The sequence below is a fragment of the Juglans microcarpa x Juglans regia genome, chromosome 8S (assembly GCF_004785595.1).
Source record: "Juglans microcarpa x Juglans regia isolate MS1-56 chromosome 8S, Jm3101_v1.0, whole genome shotgun sequence".
In the NCBI taxonomy this organism is placed as follows: Eukaryota; Viridiplantae; Streptophyta; class Magnoliopsida; order Fagales; family Juglandaceae; genus Juglans; species Juglans microcarpa x Juglans regia.
Window position 1 is genome coordinate 12,801,258 of NC_054609.1, and position 24,216 is coordinate 12,825,473.

The window sequence follows — 24,216 nt, forward strand, 5'->3', positions numbered from 1 at the left end:
ATTTGTTTGTTCGAACGAACTGGTATCGATCGACCAGTCATGAAGTGCCCGTTCGAACAACTTTTTGAAACGAATTTCAATCGTCTCAGAAAAAAAATTTCGTTCGAACTTGATCAAACGGTTCAACTAAATTTCGTCTTAAAATATATTTTTTGAGACGAATTTGTGATTTTTTTTCCAAAATACATTTTGAGACAGTTTTATTAGGACGACCTTGAGACTTTTTTTTTTTCATCACAAAATATATTTTAAGACAAAATCTCAATCTTTTGGGACGAAACTTTTCATCCCAAAAGATCTTATTTATTGTAGTGGAACCACATAAAAATATCCAACTTTTAAATAATAGTGGATTTTATTTTTTTCAAAAAGAGATCACGAGACACCTGGTTCGGAGGAGGTTTTCACCAATGCATTTATAAATATAATAAATGTCCATTAAACATGCGTCTATTTAATAAAAAAAAAATGTGTTTGTCACATATTCAATAGACACAAGTCAATTTTTTAAACAAATAGAAGGAGATTCATCGAGTCTAATTTAAAAAAAACTTTTTCTCACAAAAAAATATTATTCTCAAAAACAAATCTCTTTATCCATAGTGACAAATCTCCTCATCCATACCCTAATTTGATTAGGTATGCCAAAGATTATAGTGATTAAAAAAATTAAGGAAAAAAAAAAAAAAAAAAAAGAGAAGAAGAAGAGAGAGAGAAGGAAGTGTGTGTGTTTGTTGAGGTGATCTAAGGATAATGTTCATTAACAAAAGAGAAAATCAGCATTAATTAGAAACTATTATAAAGACGGCTTCGAACTCATTGCAAAGGGACGTGGCCTTTCACTCAATTGGTTTTTTAGGTTTGCTCATACCAATGCTCGTTGAGTGGATGCCACGTGTGCTTTTGTTTTGTCTTTTTGTTAATTTCTGTCTTGGTTTCCTTTTAGCTCTCGTGAGGGTGAAGAACAAAAAGAACCTCTTTGTCGGCTACTGTGAATGAATGACCAACTTGTCATTTAATTTGGAATGATGTTTTAATCTAAATTTAGGAAAAAAGATTTAGAATTTATTATATTTATTGAATAATTTGATATTAAATTTATATATAAAATAATAAATATTGTATAATTTATAATTTAATTTAATTTATATTTTAGTTCAAAACTAAAATTAAGTAAATCTTAAGAGATAGAGATGCACTTTTAACTCTTATTATTTTAGATAAATTTATATATCAATTTTACGAACTAGTCGATATAGTAAATACATCTTTTATATTGCTGATATAATAAAATTTAATTTAAAATATTTTATTTTTTATTTTTTTATAAATTAAATTATATCATGTCAATAATACATAGAATCTTCGTTTGAAAGTAAAAATTTTTCAATCATTAAACAGCCAATGTAGCCATATAAAGATGAAATAGATTTTTGATATTTTATGTAATTGCAATGCACAAATATCTTTTCCTTTTTGATTCTATGGGGTCACGAAATCTTTTGGGAACTATCAATGATTTTTTTTTTTTTCGTTCACGGTGTGGTGTGAAAAGAAGCCAAAAGTAGAGAAGAAACCCTAAGAAATCAATAATATATATATATATATAATATGATATTTATAAGTTAAAGTTATAAAAATTTCGTATATTTATTTATGTGAATTTTAAATTTAATTTTTTAATAATAAATTTCATTTTTTTAAAAAAAATAAATTACACAAAATCCAAAATTTACATACTGTAGACTAGTTATAGAATTACTATATATATATATATTTATTTATTATTTTCTTTTTTTAAAAAAAAAAACAAAAAAGGAAAAAGAGAAAGAAAGAGAGGGGAGCAAGAATAAAAGAAAGAGCTAAGAGACACCCGCCGCCTCAAGAGTCTGAAACCGAAACAAAGCGCAAAGCTGGGTGGGTACTGAGGAAATCTTTCATAGAGCACGGCTTGGGAGAAGAAACAAGAGGCATCTTTTGCGTTTACCCGGAATCCCCTTTTGCGGAATCTAGTTATTTTTCTACGTATATCATCACATCCATTTGGTCAGGATTTTTATTTTTTTCTTTATTTACATATGTTTTTCATATAAAGGGAAAAGCAAATCTTCTTTCTTTCTTTCTGTGTTTGCCTTTTGGTTTTGGTTCCGTTCGAAGATTAGACTAGACTTTTGAGAGAGTCAGAAAGCCCACCATTGAAAATCCCAGGTAGAGAAAGCAAAAGAAGAAAAGGCAAAAGCTTTGTAAAGACCGCCATTGTGAACAAGGTTAGCTTCCCTCATTTTTCTCTCCGTTCAAACTTGTACCTTTTTATTGGTAATATAAAAAATCCACTTTTGCCGTTTGCGTTTACATTGTGACAACCATTCTTTTGATGCCATCAGGACCAAAGAGGAACCGGGTCTCTTAGTGGGCGACTATAACCAGTGCTTCTGGTACAAGCTCTTTAAATTGTGCTTTGCGTTTGTTTGTAAGTTAGTTTTGATGTTGGGTTGTTTGGTTTCATCTGAAATTGGATTTTTATGGAAGGAAATAAAATAGCGAAAATGAAATACGTTTTGGTGACGGGTGGTGTAGTAAGCGGTCTCGGCAAAGGGGTTACTGCTAGCAGTATAGGACTCCTCCTTAAAGCCTGTGGACTTCGTGTTACTTCCATTAAGATTGGTATTTTTCTGTTACTATGTTTTCTCTCTCTCTCTCTCTCTCTCTCTCCTCTCTCTGTGTTGGTTTTCTCATTTAGAGAGATTGGTGCGTTTAGATTTTAAACAACTTGGGTTTTCTGATAGTTTAGAAGTCAACTATAAGAATTGGACAGATTGCGATTTTCTTGTTTGTTTTTACCTTCTTGTTTGTTTACTTTTTAGTTTTATTTTATTACTAATAAAGTAATTAATTAGTGGATTGTCTGGAAGATCAACTTGAGCATCTTTCATCTTAATGCATGTTTTCTGTTGTCAGAAACAAAATTGGTAATTTTCTAATAGGGATGATAAACTTTTTCACACGACATGGCGGCATTTTTTAATCAATTAGGTGTTGCTAAAAATATGAAACATGGGACGGTGTAGTTTCCAGCCGTGCAATAAAGAGGTATAATTTCCATTAGCCTTTTAGAATTGTCTGCATTAGCTTGTTCAAATCCTGCTGCATAGTTTCAATTTACCATCTTGGATGCCTATTCATTGAAACTAGTTTTTGTATTGTTTATCCTTATGATTATTTTGTTCCGTACGTGCAGATCCTTACCTAAACACAGATGCGGGGACAATGTCTCCTTTTGAGCATGGGGAAGTATTTGTCTTAGATGATGGCGGTGAGGTAAACTAAGTTGAAGGATTGTTGTCACTTTGCTGTCCCTTCATTTTCACATAGGGTGGGAAAGAACATTTGTGCAAGAAATTTTGGCTTTTCCTAAATAGAGTAACTGCAAGCTGAAGAGGGTTCTGACTCTATTAAACAACACTTTCACTAGTTTTATTTGGGTTTTTGTGTTAATCTATTTTATCCTTGAATATAAATATATTTTTGGTTACTTGATTTGTTTCAAAAGGTTGGATGTGATACTTCGTGTTATAGAATCAAAGGATGACCTGCCTTTTCTTTTTGAAGGTGGACCTTGACCTTGGAAACTATGAAAGATTTTTAGACATCAAGTTAACCCGTGACAACAATATTACAACTGGAAAAATATATCAGGTATATTGAGTTTTTTCCTGTCTTTAGTCTTGTCTGGATGTGTATGTCTGAAATGACATAGAGCTGTTTCTGTCTTTAATTCTTTGATTTGATATTTAACAGTCTGTTATTGACAAGGAGAGAAAAGGAGATTACCTTGGAAAGACGGTCCAGGTCTTTTTCAACATCCAAATTTTTTCTTAAGCTTTTGATAATATGATATGGTTCATGAATTTGTTTCTATTTTTGCTTTACTCTAGGTTGTTCCACACATTACGGATGCCATTCAAGAGTGGATAGAGCGTGTAGCAAAAATACCAGTGGATGGACAAGAAGGTCCAGCAGATGTTTGTGTCATCGAATTGGGCGGAACAATAGGTACATATACATCTTTGGTGTGTATTAGGGCAGCCTATATCCTTTTCATTATTAAACATTGAATAAATTTGTCTTGATGCAGGAGACATTGAATCTATGCCATTTATTGAGGCACTTGGCCAATTTTCATACCGTGTAGGTAAGATCGTCTTATTTTATAGATTATTGCGAGTAAATTTATTCTCTTTAGTTTATATAAACTGGTTTTACCCAACTATTTATTATATTAGGCCCTGGTAATTTCTGCTTAATTCACGTCAGCCTTGTCCCTGTTCTCAATGTCGTTGGTGAGCAGGTATCCAATTCAACACTTGTATTCAATGGGGCATACTAGTTCTAAATTGTATGAATATGAATTGCAATGAAGTATAGCCTATTCATCTTGTTGTCTTATATGCTCAAAAAATACCATGGCTCTAATTAGTAGTGTGCTCAAATTTGAACTTGTAGAAAACAAAACCTACGCAGCATAGCGTTCGGGGACTTAGAGGACTTGGCTTGACGCCAAATATTCTAGCCTGTCGGAGTACCAAGGTCCCCTTCTTTCCCTTATGCTATTTCTCTTTTCACTTTGTGCAAGGACAATCTCAAGTTCCTAATTTTTTTTACAGGCACTTGAGGAGAATGTTAAGGCAAAACTTGCTCAATTTTGCCATGTGCCGGTATCATCTCATACATACCCATATGCATGTGTATGCGCACTCGTGCTCATGATTTCTAAGAAAAGTTGACTTGTTTATCTACAGGCCGAAAACATTGTCACTCTCTATGATGTTCCAAACATATGGCATGTTCCTCTGTTATTAAGAGTAAGTAGTTTTGTTATCAAATTTGAAACCATCTATGTTTACAATTAATGCACAGATGGACTTGAAAATGATTGTTTCTGCCTATTATCCATCCCCCAATATTCTGAACAGGATCAGAAGGCACATGAAGCTATCCTGAAAGGGCTGAACCTTGGGTTTGTCTTACTAACTCTTTTTCCTTTTTGTTCTCTCTCTCTCTCTCTCTCTCTCTCTCTCACTCACACACACACACACACACACACAGAGGGTTTGACTGTATGAATAATATTTATGCTGCTGCAAGTGGCTATTGTTTTTCCAGTGGACCATTGACGTTTCCATAATTTGCAGTGTCACTACGGAGCCTGATTTAAAGGAATGGACTGCGAGGACAATAGTTTTTGACAAGTTGCATGATCCAGTGGGTCAAAGGCATCTCATGTTTAAGTTGAGACATATTTATTTCTCTAATATCAACAATAATGTTCCTATCTGCCATCTACTTTACAGGTTAGAATTGCCATGGTTGGAAAATACACTGGCCTTTCAGATTCTTACCTCTCTGTTTTAAAGGTGAGTTGCCTTTTTGTTCAGAGATATGCAAATCCAATTTTCATAATAATCATAACTATCTTTTTCTAGGTAACATATGTGTTACATTTTATTATCTTTGCTGACTTTCTTATCTTTGTATGCCACTGAACTTTGCTTACATTTATCTGCTTTTACTTTGTTTATTTGTATGATCTAGATGTGTGCCGGCATGGCATGACCCCATGATACTCTAATTTGAAGAGTGGCACTATCACATTTGATGGTTATAAAATGGCTTGTAAAATGGTTATATTTATATCATTATTCTTCAAATTATCACCATAGGAGTTGCAATATTTATATATATACCCTGCATACCAACAACATTATTTTGAACTGACCACATAGTCCTGATGACAAAAACTCCCCATTTTTAATTTGAGAAATTTATCCTGCAATTTACACCTAAAATAGGGGTATGCTAGTAATTTCATTAGAAGAACAAAAATCTGAAAAACAAAAGATTGCAAGTGGAGCACTTCATTCTTCCTTTGCAACCTCCATTCAGTTTTCAGCCAATAAAATTGAATGACAGAGAGAAAAAGTAGAAGTACCTACTGAAACGAAATAGAAATTTGCGTTTTAATCTTTGTCCTACCAATTTTCTCACACGGTTATTTTGACAATCGAAAAGCTCTTTTTGTTCTGAATGGGCGTTCCCTTGATTCTGCATTGATGTTGTGTTTGTTATAGACTTGCCCAAAAATTGCACGTTAAATTGAAAAACTGACTCCCGGAGCAACTAATAACCCAGATGGGTTGATGAGAGAAATGGTCAAGGTCTCATAAATGGTGGTGAGTGGAATTTATACCATGTAAACTCCTGGTCGGTAAGAAAGAGTATGAATTGCATATTAGGATTTTGATGATAATGGGTTGGGGTTGGGGAGGTGTGTTTTATTCCAACTCGGGCTTCATGTATTTTGGGTCATTAGGAGCTCTCTAGTATGAGCTAAGTGTTTTCTTGTATACATTCAGTATACTTGGTTTCTCCTATTAATATATATATATAATATTTTTACTTCTAAAAAAAGAAAGGATTTTGATGATAATGGTGGTTTGTGCAGTGGAAGATTCCAGCAGGGAATCAAATGCCTAAGGAGAGACAGTCAATTGGTCAATAGAGTCCTGGTTGAAACAGAAAGAGAAATAATGCTTGTGTAAATATCATGATGCCTTTTAAAAATTTTTAAGACATTAGGAGCCAGGAGATTCTTTGGTCTGTTAAGGTTGGGGTGGGGAGGGCTTGCACTATCCACTAGAACACGGGGAGGATAACCGGCCCCCCTCCCCCCCACTCAAGCCCCTCCCCACTCAAAAACACACTTAAAACCTTTTATCATAGTTCTTGTCTGCAATCTATAAATATCCATTGTCAAATCTCATACACAGCATGCTTTTAAGGTTTTAGTAGATCAGATCCTTTCATTTGGGTTCTTTTGCAGGCTCTTTTGCATGCTTCTGTCGCTTGCCACCGGAAGCTTATTTTAGAATGGGTTGCAGCTTGTGACCTTGAAGACATGACTGCTGAAGAGGTTGGTACTGTTTTCCACTTGCCTTACTAATATCTATTTAGACAATCACCTTCCCTCCCTCAGAGATATAATATTGCACAGACCACCTCTTTTAGAAATGACACTTTACTCAGGGATGAAGCTAGGAATTGAACTTAGAGGATGCCGGCTGCACTAGAATATCTTTCTTCTCAGGGTAGGTGGTGCACAATTAAGTACCAAAGAAGCCCATTCAAAAAATTAAAAGATTTCCCTCCTAAAATTATTTTAAAGGTCACACCATAAAATATGCTTTATACACTGAAAATGCCTGGAAAATAGTTTATGAAATTTGTAGACAAACGAAGGGCCGGTGGGGAAGAAGCTGACGATGGTTATGCTTGAAGTCTGCTTATTTCACTGTTGTGATCGCCAGAACACAAATCTGAGCATTGTTTTTCTTCACAAGCTCTCTCTCTATTTAAATTTGATCAATCAGAGGAAAAGAGAAATGGAAGGCACATATGAAGTGACTTCCGCTCTACCATTTTCCACTGATTTCTTCCCCTTTTTGTAGTTATTTTTTCCAATATACAAACCTCTCCACTGCATGTGTTCCATTTCATCTCCTTTTTTTCCCTTATGGTTCTCATTCATCCTCATTCTTTCTATCCATTTAGATACAAACTTTGCATGTAGATAACTTTAAAACATTTTATTTATGGGGAATCCATTAAGCATACAGCCCTATATTTGTAACACCTTGGGATGTTATAAACTCTATCTCCCATAGGCTCAACATTCTATTACAGTTGAAAATTTCTTGCTGTGATGGAATACGATGGTTTTGTGGTGAAATTTGTTGATGGATTATTGTGGTGACAGTTAATGGGATTTGGACGAAAATAAGTATTTCCATGTGTGGTTATTTGGGTTTTGATTGGGGTTAATTGAGGGAATGGAGGTAGGTTCAGGTTGTTTGAAGATGTCATATTGATCTGGCTTTGAGGTTATTTGGAAGTGATAAAGTTTTGACAATAATGAGCTCATGAGAGGCACCTATTTTGATGTATCTTAGCTAGAGTTCTATCTTCACTGTTAGGTTTTTCTTTGAAGGGGGTGGGGATCGTTCCAGTTGAAGTGCACCTCTCTGAATTTCTCACTACGAATGAACCCCAAGGAAGGCCCAAGCCCCATTTGAGCTCATACTCCAAAGGGACTAGTCAATGGTACAATTGGAGCCCCTTGGAATCATTATAAAGAGCAAGAACTCCTCCTCCCAAGCAATGTGGGATCCTATTCACCACTTATACTCACTCAGTATGGGGCATTGCAGTGAAAGAGAGATGATATAGTAAGGGTTAGAGTCATTACAGACAATAAGTGTGGTATTTCTCAGTTTGCAATATCTCAAGGGAGGGGGTGATTTAGACATTTATTTATCATATATGTTATTGAAAAACTGACTACCATTCACTACTACTTGCAGACCCCTGATGTTTATAAAGCAGCATGGGATTGTTTAAAGGTAATTCTAGTGTCTTTTGGTTGTATGTTATTTAATATGGAGTTATTTTTCCCATTGATCTTCTAAATATTATTGTGTTGCAGGATGCTGATGCTGTTCTTGTTCCAGGAGGGTTTGGTGATAGAGGAGTGCAGGGGAAAATTCTTGCAGCAAAGTATGCTCGGGAGAATAATGTTCCATTCTTGGGGATTTGCTTGGGGATGCAAATTGCTGTCATTGAGTTTGCACGATCTGTTCTTGGTTTGCACGATGCTAACAGCACGGAGTTTGATCCTGATACTCCAAATCCTTGTGTAATATTTATGCCAGAGGTATTTTATCGTACATGAGTTTTAGTGAAGTCAATGTCAAACTTTTTTATGGAGTAATCAATGTTTAATCTGGTTAAGCTAGTTTCTGTTCTACTTAGTAGGGTTCAAAAACTCATATGGGAGGTACTATGCGTCTGGGATCAAGGAGGACTTACTTCAATGTTGCTGATTGCATCTCTGCAAAGTTGTAAGGACTCAGACCAACTTAAGCTTGCATACATATACCACACACACTTCACAACTTTGGCGTATACTACAGCGATGATAAATATGCTTTGCACTTGATAATTTATCTCCATATAGGAACTTATGATAACATCTTGTGAAATAAAATGTAATAATTTTATTCAGTGGATACTCATCTAGCATCTCAGCTCAGCTCGGCTAACCTGGAAATATGATTTGAAATTATGTTTAGGTATGGCAATGTAAGTTTTGTTGATGAGCGACATCGGCATAGATACGAGGTACATGTGTGCTTTGGCTCACATCTGTGCATGCATATCATTGCTCTTTATGAAAGAAGCAGTACGTACTATTGAGTTGAGTAGTTACTGAAATTTCTGTTGTACAGGTCAATCCAAATATGATATTACAACTTGAAAATGCTGGTCTATCATTTGTTGGTAGAGACGAAACTGGTCAGCGCATGGAGGTAAGTATTTTGCAGCAGGATAGGTGATATTGGATTCTATGAATATTAGCTATATGAGGTTGAACCAAAGAATATTCAGTTCTTCAAATTCATCAATCTTTTGGTAATTTGGAGCATATTATTGGTGTAACGAATGCAGATTGTTGAGTTGCCTGGTCATCCCTACTTTGTTGGTGTTCAGTTTCATCCTGAATTCAAGTCAAGACCCGGGAAACCTTCTGCACTGTTCTTAGGTACTTCTAGGACCTTATTTTGCTGTTTCATTGGCACTTTTCACACTTGGAATCAGTTGCTTAGTGAAAGAAGTACAAATTAACCAATAATTTGATGTCATGCTGGTTACCATCAGTAAAATAACGACTCGGTACTTGTATGTTAATAATACATCAATCCATAGATTATTTCCCAGCTTTTCCATTGAAAGGAAATCATTGTACATAGAGTATGTTCTAGATGCAACTTGAAAAATTATTTATATAGAAGAAAATATTTCTCAATCGATTCAGTTAGAGTAGTAAACATTTGCCAGATTCTCTAAATGGTCAGAATTTCAATGGCTATACTTCCTGAATTTGGATCTATATTGATAGGCGGACATAATTTCTTGGTTTACAGGACTAATAGCAGCAGCTTGCCAGCAGTTGGAGACTGTCCTACATGACCCCGGCCTTTTAAGAAAATCGGTGACTAATGGGATGGCTAATGGACACTCACCAGTGAGAGCCTATAAAAATGATGGCACAATTAAGTTGTCCAATGGGACAGTAAATGGTGTGTATAGCAATGGAAATGGCATGCACTTGGAACGAAATTGGTGATCCTCATTGCTTTTCTTCCACAGCTTTCATTCAAAGAGCTTTTTGGTAGCCGTCTGCGTCCAGTTTGTCTGTACAGCCGTTGAGTATGGGTAGATGCGATAGCTTGGGGGACATGTCTTCGGCATGAAGATGGTGGTTTCTTTGAATGATACCTTGTACTTCTAAGAAGTATACCCCGAAGCTGAAAGTTACTACTTTGTTAGACTGAGTTTCCCCTTTTTTTTCTAGTACTTGACTTTCTTGGCCTTGGAAAGAGAGATATCAACCTCTTTGAATTTTGAAATGTAAAAGCAAATCTTTCTGCTTTTTCCTCACAAGACTTTACCTTTTGCAACTTCAACTTCATGGCACACATCTTGACTTGTAATCTGCAGATGTACTGAGCATAGAAACAGTGCCAGTGATATGTTGAGTTGTATTCTTTCGTTTACCTTTAAAAAAGTTCCAAATCTTCGTTTTCATTCCATTCTTACCAAATATTCTTATCCGGAGGAGCTGTTGGTCATATAATGTAAACTCAGTTACAATAATCGTAGGTTTCTTTATGCTTATGTTAGTGGAAATGCTGGGATTAAAATCCTGATCTACACATGAAAGTTAGATGAAAAGTCAAACAGGCACCAAACCATCAATGTCAAAGGCATAATTGTGAAGGAAAAGGCCACTTGTTTTCTCCAGTTTCGAAAGAGAAGTTGAAAAATGAGTTGCTGTACTTCAAGAATCCATGTCAACCTTAAACTTGATCCTAAAGGCCCTCCAAGAGACGTAAATAAAAAAAATGATAAGGGAAAATTATATATTTTTTTGATAAGTATAAGGGAAAATTATATATATATATATATATATATATATATATATTTTGGATGTCGGGAAACTCTCAAAGGCAAGGCATTTTAGTTCCACTCTTGCAGAGTAAAATCTGGTCTCATGCACCGTATTCTTGAAAGTCTTCCTACACGGAACTGGTTAAATGTTTTTCACCAGGAGGTGTGATTCCAAAGGGTTGTTTGCACCCATAAGATGTTGAACATTGAAACTCGAAGGAAATGATACCCCAAGACCAAGGCCTTCATCATTTTTGGCCAACTCCTTGGGATTTGAAAAATTATATTTTATATTCTGTATTATCAATTCTTTTCAATGTGTCAATGCAAGTCCTATTGAATTTATCAATTACCTTCAGTTTCTTAATTTAAAATTTATGCTACAATTTTCATTTCCATATAGATTTGATCACTCCATTTAAAAAAAAAAAAAAAAATCATTACAACGATCAAATTTTGAGGATAAGATAATTTATTTTAAAAAAAAAATTTTAACTTATTGTTTCAAATTATAACTCAACCACTAACATACTGTTGCTATTCCCTATAATTTCTTAACCTTTACACCTAAAAACTAATTTGTAAACCCCATTCTGTTGTAATTAATGTTGGTGGAGTTCACATATTGGAATAATTTGCCATCTACATTGCACTCGTATGCAAATTTTGTAACACAGGCATTAATTTTTATTATTTTTTTGAGTTCATAGGTTGTGCAATCACCGCGCTCCTTCAGAAAAAGAGTAAAATCTATTATTAAAAAATTAATTTTTTTTATGTGAGTCCAATCTTTATTCACTTTTTTTTCAAAGGAGTGCGGTGCTTGCACATTCTATAATTGCAAATATCATCTCTTTTTTTTTCTTTTTTTTTTTTTGTTTATTTTTATCTTGAAGCAATACTGGATCCCCACCTCCATTTTTTTCAGCCATATCATAAAGGTGGGACTCCAGCAAGTTCTCTGTACATTTCCCCTACAGATTTCAAAAGCAGAGCGATTAGTTCCCACCTAGTCTAAGGTGAGCCAAATGAATGCTGCAGAAATACAAAAGTACAGCATGTCATATGTTGACATCTATTGTAGAAAAGAGAGAATAATATGAAAGAGCAAAATGTGAACAGCTTGAAACATAGTGGCTATGTGAAGCCATGATGTATATGACCAAGCAATCAAATTGCCATTGTGAAATAAAAATTCCAATTGGAGTGCTCCTTCCCACCTTGGAGCATGAATGTCACCTTATGCCAAGCAGCAATCGGCAGAGAATAAATGTCCACAACAATTACAGCTTTAATATGTCATACAGTGTCATGATTAATCGAATCAAGGTGCCAATTACGTTGAGTATCGCTGGGATCTGTCGTGGATATATGTAAGACCCTGTTGTGGTGATCAAACAGGGTCCGCCGATGGCCTATGCTAATGTATGTGATGCCTGCTGCTCCAATCCGCTGGTATAAATGAGCCTGCAAACAGAAGCACAACTTGTAAAACTTCATGTCAAAGATTTTATTATGTCATCTCAACTTAACTCATCCACCCCTTGGCTGCATGAAAAATTTTCTAGTTAACCCAAACCACCTGTAGCAATTTCTTTAACAGATTCAGCCTAAGAGCAGTCATTACAGGAGATTGTTTTCTGGTTGAAAATAACCAAGTTTATCATAGAAGAAGATGAGACATTATAGAAGATAGATCTGATAAAGGGTAGAGAAACAGAGATACTTGACGCCAGTTCAGAACTTCTTAAGCCTTTCTTCTCTGAAACCTCACTGCATATGATTTTATAGGATGATGTGTCCAAAAATAGTAGTTGGGCCCACAGCAGATGGACTGTTACTGAACCATGTCGGATGGAAATCACTTGACCAGTAGTACACAGGATTCAAACGTGAAGGACCGGAAAGGAACATTAATTTGCACCAATCCATCTTTCAATGCCCACATTTTATGCATTCCCTAGTCTAATCTAGTCTAGAAACAAAACTTACATTATAGAATAAATACAAGGAAGATCAAAAGTTGGTGATACCTCGTTGGCTTCATCTAGCGCACTGGTACATTCATCCAACAGAACCAATTTCGGTTTTGAAAGCAAAAGGCGTGCAAAAGCAAGGCGTTGCTGCTCTCCAAGGGAAAGAACACTAGACCATTCACACATCGAATCCAGACTGCCGACACGAGACAATATATAGTCAAGGCGGACATCCTCTAAGACTTGTATTAACTCATCCGTTGTAGGCTTAATCTGGTTCTCACTCAAATGTCCTTCCTTTGGTACCCGTGTCAGGAAAGGAAGTGGACCTATGAAATAAATATCACAATTAGACATCAAACGGAATATACTGAGTAAAAATAAGAACTTGATACATGGAAAAAATGAGCAGCCAAATATCATCATCACTCAATGTAATCATCGGATGAACTGGATAAGGTAATGTTGATAGGACAGCTCTATCTGAGCCCTTAAAGTTCTGTTCGTATGTTTATGTATGGAGGACTTCATATACATTATGGCCCACTTCCAAAGATATTTGCCTATTTACTCTTTTCTTGTCCAAAACATCTTCTAAGTTTCCTAGAATAGAAATTTGCCATTTGAACCATTTGTCCTTCAAATGACAAATGTGATAAGCAGCAGTATTCTTGAGCATACCACTTTCGATTAATGTAAATGCAGAGCGCCTTTTAAAACTATTTTAGTTTGTGGGGAAAATAATTTAAATATGTACCAGTTGGTTCAGCACCATCGGAGTTGGTAATTGCATCTTCGGCCCATGTTGGATAAAGCAACTGCTGACGTAGAGTTCCTAAAACCATATACGGTCTTTGAGGGAGGAAAAATATGCCTCTAGCATTTCTATTTATGGCTCTTTCATGTTCTCCTTTCATATCAGACGTAGTTCTTACATCAGGAGGATTTTCTCCATCTTTCACATAGAATGTGATTTTTCCTCTTCCAGTACTCCAAAGGCCAGCCATAGCTCTTAGCAAGGAAGTCTTACCACTCCCGCTAGGTCCTGTTACCTGTTAGTTAAATTACTAACCAGTAAATACTTTTCAGCCCCGACAGGCTTGCCATAATAAAAATCCACAAATAAATAAAGGAATAATTTACTAACCAGTAAGTGATCCATCTCATTGACCACCAATTTTAAGTCTCTAACCAGTATAGCTTTACTTGGTGTCTGTACGGTTAAATTCTCTATATCCAGTAATCTTTGATGCTCGTCTTTGGGCATGGATCCATTGGACTCCAGTACATGTGAACTAACACTACGGTATACGAGTTGTATCTCTTCTGAGGGTTCAGAAACTAATTTAGAGCTTCTATCTAAAATGTCATCAAATTCACCTGCATCGAGTTGGGGGAGAGGCAAAGTTGTTATCATAAGGTAAATAAGTGTTCAAACTTGAACACATCTACCGCCACGGACTCCCTTGCCTAGTTTCACTAGTCATGCATATTTCTAACAACAACAAAATAGAATAAAAAGGAGAACCATATGAACATACACAGAATGTCCAATAAGTATATACTAACAAAAAAATACTCAAGCAACATTCTCGTTATTTCAAATCTCCTTGATACATACAACTCGATTGATTATAAAAAGTGTCAAGGAAAAACAGATCTGCAGGTACCTCGTAAACAATGAGATACAATATTTACACCACAGCTGATATCCATGGATCCAGGAAGGCAAATGAATAAGAACAACTACCGAGGAAACATCCTTCTGCTTTCCAGGAATGGTAACTCTAAAGAAAAGCAAAAAATGCATTCTAGTTTCCTCCACTCTTTTATCTTATCCACTTTCAGGGAGATTGATGCATGAAGTGTATAGGACAAAGAAGATGTTTTCAAATTTCAGCGTGTACAGGACAAAGATGCTAGGAAAATTACAGCAACCTCATAATAAACCCGTTGATTCATGCACAAATACCATAAAGTCTTCCTCAGACTTGTTGATTTGCCAAGAATACCAGGAATAAGGGTGTCGACTTCTTGTTAATTCCAAAGAATAAAAAGAGTTGGAAAGAGAGAATTCTTCCAAACTTATGATTCAAGCTCAAAAACAAAGTTATTTTGGAAGCAATGTGAGGAAAAAAAAATCCTAAAATAAATGAAATTACCAAAAAACAAATAAAGCCATAAACAATATTTTAATACTGCTTTGAATGGAGGTCGTCCAAAGAGTTCCAGAGGTATTCAAAGCAAAGTTTGAATAGGGCTCAAACAGAGGCCATCCAAACAGATCTAGAGAGTCATGTTCGAAATGCATTCGAAATTAAACAGAGGCCATCCATAGAACTTCACAGAGTTTCGATCAAAACTGCATTTGAATGGGGCCACAATAATTGCTTTCAAAGCTATGTTCAAATGCAGTTTCGAACAGACATTCATCAGCTTTTATTTCAACCTCCTAAAATCACAATGAAGATTCCATTGAAGGATGTGCAGGATGTTCATCCCATTATCCAAACTACAAAGTTATAATTGCTCAGAGATATAACACAGATTAATTATATAAGGAGAGAAAAGGGAGAATGTACAGTACCTAGTCGATCAATGACAGCTGAAAATGCACTAATAGCCTGAAATTGGTAAACAATGAGAGAAAAGTCTCCAAGGATATGATTGAAAGCAGATACTGACTGATTAATGACACCGAACTCAATTTTGCCTGAGAAATACATGGGAGCAACAACAGCAGCAGGAAGAATTTGAATGAGGTAGCGGTAGCCACTGGTGAAGAACTCTAGATTTCTAGAAGATATCAACAATTGCTGCAAAGAACCCAATGAAATTCACTCTTTCAAGTGGACCATGAATATCATCGCAAGTAATTGGACATCTCAATAATACTAAATCATTGATTAGAAAGTATCATTATAATTAGATTAAACTGGTTTGGTCATAATCAATTATGATTAGAAAGTATCAATATCAATGGAAATATCAAGATATGAAATTTAAGGACATGCTTCCATCAATTTGAAAATGTTATGAAAATGGCTAATAATAATAAAAATGCTCATATGGCTAGTATATGTGTATGGTAATTGAAGTGCGCATTCTCAAGCAGATTTTATCCAGAAGGTAGTGTGTTATTAAATGAAAAAAAAGTTTAACACATAAGTATTACAACATGATAAGGCATTACAAGTTCAATATTAGTTGCTAATCCCATTTTAGACTCTGTTCATATTGCTAATACTGCTTGGATATTAGGCTTAGATATAGAGAGCATGGTGTATTGTGCAAAGTGGACATTGAGAAAGCATATGATCATGTGAACTGGGAATTCATTATATATTTACTTAAATGGTGTGGCCATGGGGAAAATGGTGATCTTGGACTCCACACCATAGAAATATGATGCAGTTCTCAGTGTTTGTGAATGATACTTTCTCCAGTTTCTTTAGCAACTCTCATGGCTTATGACAAGGAGATCCAGCATCTTCTTTGCTCTTTTTATTTCAGGTTTTCCTGTGAGGCTGGAAGTGGTGGCGTACTTAATGTATCTCATCATGTTTATGCAAACGATACTTTGGTGTTCTGTGTGCCTAACACAAATCACTTCTCGTGTTTGCGAGCTTTATTCCTATGCTTTGAAGCAGTTTCTAGATTGAAGATCAATTTGGCTAAATTAGAACTAGTTCCAAGAAAGCCTATTAAGTGAGGGTGTGAGAGGCAGATAAGATCGTTTGGCTTCCTTCAAAGAAAGGGAAATTCACCGTCCGCTCGTTCTACAAGTCTCTTATCATGCACAACACAAACTCATTCCCATGGAAGAGTATTTGGAAGACCAAGCACCCCTAAGAGCAACTTTCTTCATATTGGCAGCTTCTTTAAGGAATATAGTCACCTTAGACAAGCTAAGGAACCACTAGATTATTATAATGGATTCGTGTTGCGTGTGCAAAAAGAGTGGGGGATTGTTGATCATTTACTACTTCACTATGAGGTTGCCATGACTCTATGGAATGATTTCTTTGCTAAAGTGGGATTATCTTGGGTGATGCCAAGAAGAGTGGTTAATTTCCTAGCAAATTGGAGAGGCCTGGACGGTAATTCGCAAATTGCAACACCATGGAAGATGGTCCTTGTTTGTCTTTGGTGGTCTTTGGATGGTGAAGAATGAAAGAAGCTTTGAAAATCATGAGTGGTCAATGGACAGGCTTAGAATTTTATTTTTTAACAGTCTTTTTAGCACTTTATTCCAATGCTGGTTTTAATAGATTTTGATGGCCTAAATATCAATGAGTTTCTAGCATCACTAGACAATCATGCCTAGATGTCACTCTTGTCTATGTTCTATGTACTTGGGTTTTGCCTATCAATCTTATCAAGAACTAGTTCTAGTGGATCATGTTGACAATGTGGTGAGTTTGGTGGCTTATTTGGAATACAAGATGTCTTCCTTACATAAGAAGTATCTTGGCCTCCCTTTAGGAGCCATTTTCAAGGCAAATGTATTTTGGGATGAAGTTATAGCGAAGATTAAGTATCGGTTGGATGGTTGAAAGTGGATGTATTTGTCCAAACGTTGTAGGATTACACTGATTAAAAGAACTCTTTCTAACTTGCCTACATATTTTATATCCCTTTTTCCCCTCCCATCTAGCGTGGCTAATTGCACCAGGAAGCTGAAGCGGAACTTCCTTTCAGGAGGTTTAGGGAAGAGGTAAAATATCACATGGTGAGCTGGACCAGGATATGTTCTTCGATCTCTAAGGGTGCATAGGGGTTCGGAATATTTTTTTTTATATGTAAACGATTGTATTGATAAGAATAGACATAGCCCAAGTACACAAGATGGTATACAAGAGCTAACACCTATTTAGGAAGAAGCAATGGAAACAAGAAAATCATGAACATCAGGGCCATTAAAATCTATAGCTATGGCCCATTGAAATAGTCCTAATAAAAAGATATCTAAGTTCCTCTATTGTGCGCTCCTTGTCTTTGAACATCCGATCATTTCGCTCCTACCACAAGCACCACAAAATACAGATAGGAACCATCTTCCACACAGCTTTGATTTGTGGAATACCTCCTAAGTTTGTCCAGCTGGCCAACAACGCAGCCATTGTGGCAGGCATTTCCCAAGCCAGCCCTAATCTGCAAAACACTTAATCCCATAACGCTCTAGCAAGCCCACAATGCAGTAAGAGATGATCCATAGTCTTGCCATTTTTCTTACACATGTAGCACCAATCTACTATGATCACCCTGCATTTCCGCAAGTTATCTGTCATCAAAATCTTATCCAGAGAAGCTGTCCAAGCAAAGAATGCCGCTTTGAGAGATGCCTTATTTTGCCAAATCCTTCTCCATGGAAACTGATTGTTCTGCAGTTGTGAGAGAGACTTTTAGAAAGAGTGAACCTAGAATGTACCTTTGCCTGCAGGTATCCACCAAAATGTGTTAGCTCCTTGAGTGCTAGGTTTCATGGAATACAAGAGACTAAGGTGCCGTTTGGATAGTGAGTTGAGATTAAAGTTGAATAAAATATTATTAGAATATTATTTTTTTAATATTATTATTATTTTGAGATTTGAAAAAATTGAATTGTTTATTATATTTTGTGTAGAAATATGATAAAGTAGTAATGATGAGATAAGATAAGATGAAACATTTTCACTATCCAAACAGGGCCTAAAAAAGTCCTCAAAACTACCAACTTCCCAATCTTGGGCCGCCCTAGTGAAGTTGATTTCCATTGGACTTGATCCCCATATATCGCCATAAGATTAGCCATTGAAACTTCTTTCTCACATGTAACCCAGAAAACTAAAGGGAGCAAGTCCTTTAAGGCATTATTCCCACACCACAGGTCGCTCCAAAGTTTTATTCTAGAGCCATCTCCCAACACGAGTCTTGTAAGATGATTAAAAACCCCCCACCCTCGTCTAATATGCTTCCAAACTCCCACCCCATTAGCCCCACTTATCTCTCTAGTGCAACCCCCCCCCCCCCCCCACATACCTCCATATTTACAATCAATCACCGAATTCCATAGGGCTTCCAGTTCCATATTTTTTTGCCACAACCATTTCCCGAGCAAAGTCCGATTGAGACCATACCTTGTCCCAAGCCCTCTAGAGGATAATGGAGACCATACCTTGTCCCAACTAACTAGATGGAATTTGAAGTCATCCCCCCATGCTGCTCCAAAGGAAATCAGGATGAGGTTTCTAGATCCGGGTCGCCACACTTGCTAGAATTGGGAATAGAGATAGAAAGTACATTGGTAAATTAGATAAGGTACTCTTGATTAAGGTGATCTTGCCACCTTTCAACAAGTAAAGTCTCTTCCTACCTGCCAATCTACGTTCTATCATTCAATCATTGTATCCTAAATTGATTTAGCCCTTGAGGCAGCCCCTAACGGAAGGCCAAGGTAATCCATGGGAAGAGAGGAAACGTTACATCCAAGAGTGTTAGCTAGCTGCTGGATGTTATGAACATTGCCAACTAGCATCAGTTTTGATTTGTCAAAATTCACTTTCAAACCTGATGCCGCTTCAAAACAGAGTAGAAGTGCTCTCAATGCCCGAATCTGGTTTTGGTCTGCCTCACAAAATATATTAGTGTATCATCTACAAACAGTAAGTGAGAAATGTTAAGAGTACCCCTATTGGGGTCACCAACCGAGAATCCAGCCACAAATCCATTATTAACCAAAGTCGTTATCATTCTGCTAAGCGCCTCCATGACAATGACAAAAAGGAGTGGGGACAACAGATCTCCTTATCTTAGGCCTCGGGAGCTGTTAAAGAAACCAATTGGACTGTCATTCACCAAAACTGAAAACTTCGCCTTTTCTATATACCATCTAATCCACGAACATCATCTTTACCCAAATCTACACCTCCCAAGTAAATAAAGTAAGAAATCCCAATTAACATGATCATAGGCCTTCTCCATATTCAACTTAAACAAGATCCCTGCATTGCTAACTTTTAGTCTATTATCTTGGGATTCATTGGCAGTGAGAATAGAGTCCAATATTTGCCTACCCCTTACAAATGCATTTCGGAGTTTTGTAATGATCTTCCCCAATACCTCCCCTAGGTGATTTGCAAGCACCTTGGAGATGATCTTATACACCTCATTCACAAGACTAATGGGCCAATAATCCTTAACCTCCCCCCTCCCCTAGGGATTCGGAATATGCTCAATTTTAACAATGCATTACTAGGGCAGTGGCTTTGGCATTGCCAAAATGAGAGAGGCTGTGGAGAGCAGTAGTGGGGTTCTATGTATGAATGCTTGTGGAGTGGGTGTTGTTTGAATGAGATCCAAGGGGCTCATGGGGTGGGATTATAGAAGAATATAAGGAAAATTAGGTATAAGTTTTCAAAAATTTCAAATTTGAGGTGGTAGATGGATCCAGGACTACATTTTGGCACGATCTGTGTCGTGATTACAGGACCTTCAAGAAAGTTTACCTCAATGGAATATAATCCTTCATCAAATCAGCTCAAGATCAGGTGAATACCTTTAGTGAATGAATTATTCTATTCTCAAACGAGTGTGTAGAGCACACCATCCACATCACTTAAATGGTAAGATTTGATTTGTAAGATTTAAATTTTAAAATTTATCTTCCAAATCAAATTATATCATGTAAGCAGTGTGTAGTGTAGAGACTTTAGAATAGCAATACTCTGAACGAATTATCTAATCTCTTGTATTCACTAGATTGAGAAGATGAGCTGAAGGAAAAATTCTGTGAACCTCTTCCAAAAGAGGGATTAACATTTGTTCTTTCCATAGTATCCTTATTCCTCAAGATAATAGCCCATTCCGTGAAACAATATTTGACGGACAATGATTCCCTTGAAAGTTGCTGACTTTACTTAGTTGACCTCTTTAGGGAACATTCTCACCATGGATGATTTAAGGAACTAACAAATCATTGTGATTGATTGGTGTTGTATGTGTAAGAGGAGTGGGGATGGGGATCCTATTAATCATCTTCGATTTTATAGTGAGATTACAAACTGCAGTGTGGAAGATAATTCCTACTTACCTCATGTTGTGCATTTGGAAGGAAAGAAACAACAAAATTTTTGAATATCACAAAAGAATGTTGAAGGAGCTCAAAAGGTTTTTTAATCAAATACCTTTTTTTCTCTTGGACTGCTTCCATGACTTACATGATTTTCTTGTATCCTTTTTTCCTTCTAGATAGGTCTCTTTTGCATACTCTATTTGGGTTGTGCCTTTAAATAAAGAATTCATACTTCTAGAAAAAAAACAAAGACGTTTTGATCCATTGAGTGTCCCATGGGTGTGAAAAGTTGGTAACAATGCTTGTTCTCAGTCACTACAAGTCTAGAAATTCAAAAGAGATTGTTTAGTTTTGAGCAAAAATGAATATAAAACCATATGCAAAATATATAAAATAGTGGTGTTGTGGTATTTGCTGAAAAGGTCTATAAAGTTGGATGTTAAAGAAGTGAACATATAAGTTTCTCTTCCCAAAGACCTTTGCAGGCTGAAAACACCAACTAGTATCATTGAGCTCAAAGACTCAAAAATTAATCTTCTCATGCTGAGGGGAAAGGCAACCAATACCAACTTAATGGTTTCACAAAAACATGGCCAAATCTTAGGACATAAATATTAACTAGAAGCTTCGTCCCCCGGGCGGGGGGTATTGTAGTTGCCATAATAACTATTAACATACGTGGTGTTTTCAATCATGACCTGACCAGAGAAATACCCTTATGTATTGGCATTCTAATAATAGCATGATACCTTCCACAACCTCATAAAAGAATACATGTCGTAAAATCCTATAAGCAAAATGCGGGAAATTGCTCAAGGTGTGAGAGAACAAGCAGTTTTCAGAGCAAAAGCAAATGACCATAATGTAGTTAAAAATATGAAGTGTAACAGCAGAAGCAGAAGACCAAAATGATCCATACAGTAAAATTTTCAAAAGCACTTCTGAAGTACTGCAGCAGAAGTTGTATTTCGTTTTCTTCACCACCATAGAAAGCAATTGATTCAGCATTTTCTCTAACACGAACAAGTCCATAACGAAAATCTGCTTCTTTTTTCTCTTGCAAGAAGTTTAAAGTCACCAAACCCTGAAATTAGAAGTAAAGTTGCCAGTCAGTTGAACTGGTAGTATCTTTTCTCAAAAAATTTAAGTCCAAGAAAATATGGTACTTACCTTTCCAAGAAACACACTAATAGCTGTTCCACCGATCGAGTATACAAGAAGAATAACAAACAGTGGAGGATAGATGCCATACAAGATGTTACTAAAGGATATCAAGTCTACAGCAGCATTGAAAAGTATCAAGGAGAAGGAAAGGGCCGTCCCAGTGAAGGAACTAAGATCATCAACAATCCGCTGATCTGGGTTATCAATAATTGATTGTGATTGGATTTTGTAAAATGTCTGATCCTTCAGATAGCGTTCCATGTAATATCTTGTCATCCAAGACCTCCATCTCAAAGCAAGAGTGTCTCTTGCATAATCTCTCAAAACAAAAAACTGCAAAGCAACAATAAGTATTGGGACAATTCACATAAATTTGGCTATCAATGGTAATTAATGAAAACAATAGCATCAACAGAGCAAGATACTGCTTATGAATCCTATAGTACCGGACTACTGGGCCAAATGGATAGAAGTGGCTACTAATTGGAAGGAAACCTAGGAAACAATATGCTCATATGCATTTTTCATAAGACAAGTGACAATACTTGTATGTGTATATTATGGATAATTATCTTTAATAAGGACAAATCTCATATTCTCATGATCCAAAAGTACTTTCCAGCACGATGCCTGGACTTAATAACTAACTAGTTCCTGAAGCATCCGCGTACGAGGGGTTTTTTTCCTTTTATTCAGTTAATATTTCTATTAAGGTTATTAAGTCAAAATTCAGACTTTGTTCAAACAAAGAAGTGGAGATTTCTTACGAAGAAATATAGAGCACAACTTTGTTAAGAAAACAAGGTTCTTATTTTTAAAGCTTGTTTATTTTCCTTTTTTAATATATTCGAAAAGCTCAAAGCGCCAACCAAAGAAAAACATAGATCTGATGTCCTGACGAGCAATCCGACATTATTTGCCAGCGAAATTATAAGTTAGGCGAACCTCTTTCCTCGTCTATCTCACAAAACGAGAGTGTGAGGAAGAATGAAGAGAAGATAAAGCTAGCAGAGGAATACCTAATACAGAAAGTGGAGCAAATGTGCTCACCGGGATTCCACCAGCAAAGGCACCAAGGTAATATAGAAGTTGCTTCGTGAACTGTTGTTGGTCCTTGTCTTTTTTTGCAACATTAAACTTGTCATTACCAAACTAAAGTAGTAGAGTAACAAGATAGAATTAGCAGAAGAGAAAGGGACAGAAGAGGAGAAAAAGGCAAAGAAAATTACTGGCAAGAGAATTGTAGAAGTCGCGGCCAAGGAAATTGAATCCGACACTGATTCCGGTAGTTCCTAAAGTGAGAGCAAAGACAGCGGCCAGCTGCCATCTAGCTTGGACTTTGTCGTCAGAATACCAATATGGGGCTGCCACCTTCCACAATCTCCCCAAAAGCGTAGTCTGCGCATCGGGGTCACCCCTTTTCACATCCTTCTCATCTGGGTTCGAAGCTGAAGTTGAAGTTGAGGGAGAGTCAGGGGGTGAGGATTTGGTGCTGGCGACAATGCTCGTCATCCTCCTCCTCCTCCTCCGGCGAGGCCTAACATAGGTAGCAACAAGAGTGGGCATGATTGAAGAATGCTTAGAGAGAAAGCAGACGTGAGCTTTTACAGGACAGGATAGCTGATAGTGGTATTTGTAGGTATTGCAGATGGAAAGACTGTGCACATGTGTCCGTACGACTTCCATTACTATTCTGGGTATTGCTCTGTATGTGGGAAGTTACTATTTTGGACAGTTTCTGTCGTTGTTGGCGCTATGCATTGACCTCCTCGGTTTCGAAACAAATCATCGGAGATATAAAGGATGCCGTCTTAGCCTCGTTCGGGAGATGTTTGAGGGTGGTTGTGGTTCCATTTTCATTCCCCTCCTTGTTATTCCAAGAGATGAAGAGACACATACGTGAGATCAATTATCTTCTACTGCGATGATGGGAAGAAATTCTTTTTGGTCGATCCAGAA

The 24,216-nt window shown here is 36.5% G+C and overlaps 2 protein-coding genes across 2 annotated transcripts; one reads left to right on the forward strand and one right to left on the reverse strand.

The window, feature by feature from the left end:
- The first annotated feature begins 1,869 nt into the window (after positions 1 to 1,869).
- Positions 1,870 to 10,701, forward strand: LOC121245024 (CTP synthase-like). Its single transcript, XM_041143299.1, has 23 exons — positions 1,870 to 2,267; positions 2,385 to 2,435; positions 2,530 to 2,664; positions 3,239 to 3,318; positions 3,610 to 3,696; positions 3,799 to 3,849; positions 3,936 to 4,053; positions 4,136 to 4,192; positions 4,284 to 4,348; positions 4,504 to 4,587; positions 4,665 to 4,715; positions 4,800 to 4,862; positions 4,974 to 5,017; positions 5,193 to 5,262; positions 5,352 to 5,414; positions 6,881 to 6,970; positions 8,418 to 8,456; positions 8,540 to 8,767; positions 8,869 to 8,954; positions 9,186 to 9,234; positions 9,342 to 9,422; positions 9,562 to 9,655; positions 10,038 to 10,701. The coding sequence occupies exons 3-23, from the start codon at positions 2,547 to 2,549 to the stop codon at positions 10,238 to 10,240; spliced, it is 1,821 nt and encodes a 606-aa protein (XP_040999233.1). The 5' UTR covers positions 1,870 to 2,267; positions 2,385 to 2,435; positions 2,530 to 2,546; the 3' UTR covers positions 10,241 to 10,701.
- A 1,441-nt stretch (positions 10,702 to 12,142) lies between these two features.
- On the reverse strand, positions 12,143 to 24,163 carry LOC121245025 (ABC transporter D family member 2, chloroplastic). Its single transcript, XM_041143300.1, has 9 exons — positions 23,487 to 24,163; positions 23,308 to 23,375; positions 22,264 to 22,590; positions 22,013 to 22,177; positions 15,628 to 15,856; positions 14,188 to 14,420; positions 13,798 to 14,092; positions 13,098 to 13,369; positions 12,143 to 12,531 (listed from the first exon to the last, which is right to left on the reverse strand). Exons 1-9 carry the CDS (start codon positions 23,941 to 23,943, stop codon positions 12,364 to 12,366), a joined length of 2,214 nt encoding a protein of 737 aa, XP_040999234.1. The 5' UTR covers positions 23,944 to 24,163; the 3' UTR covers positions 12,143 to 12,363.
- Positions 24,164 to 24,216: the final 53 nt, after the last annotated feature.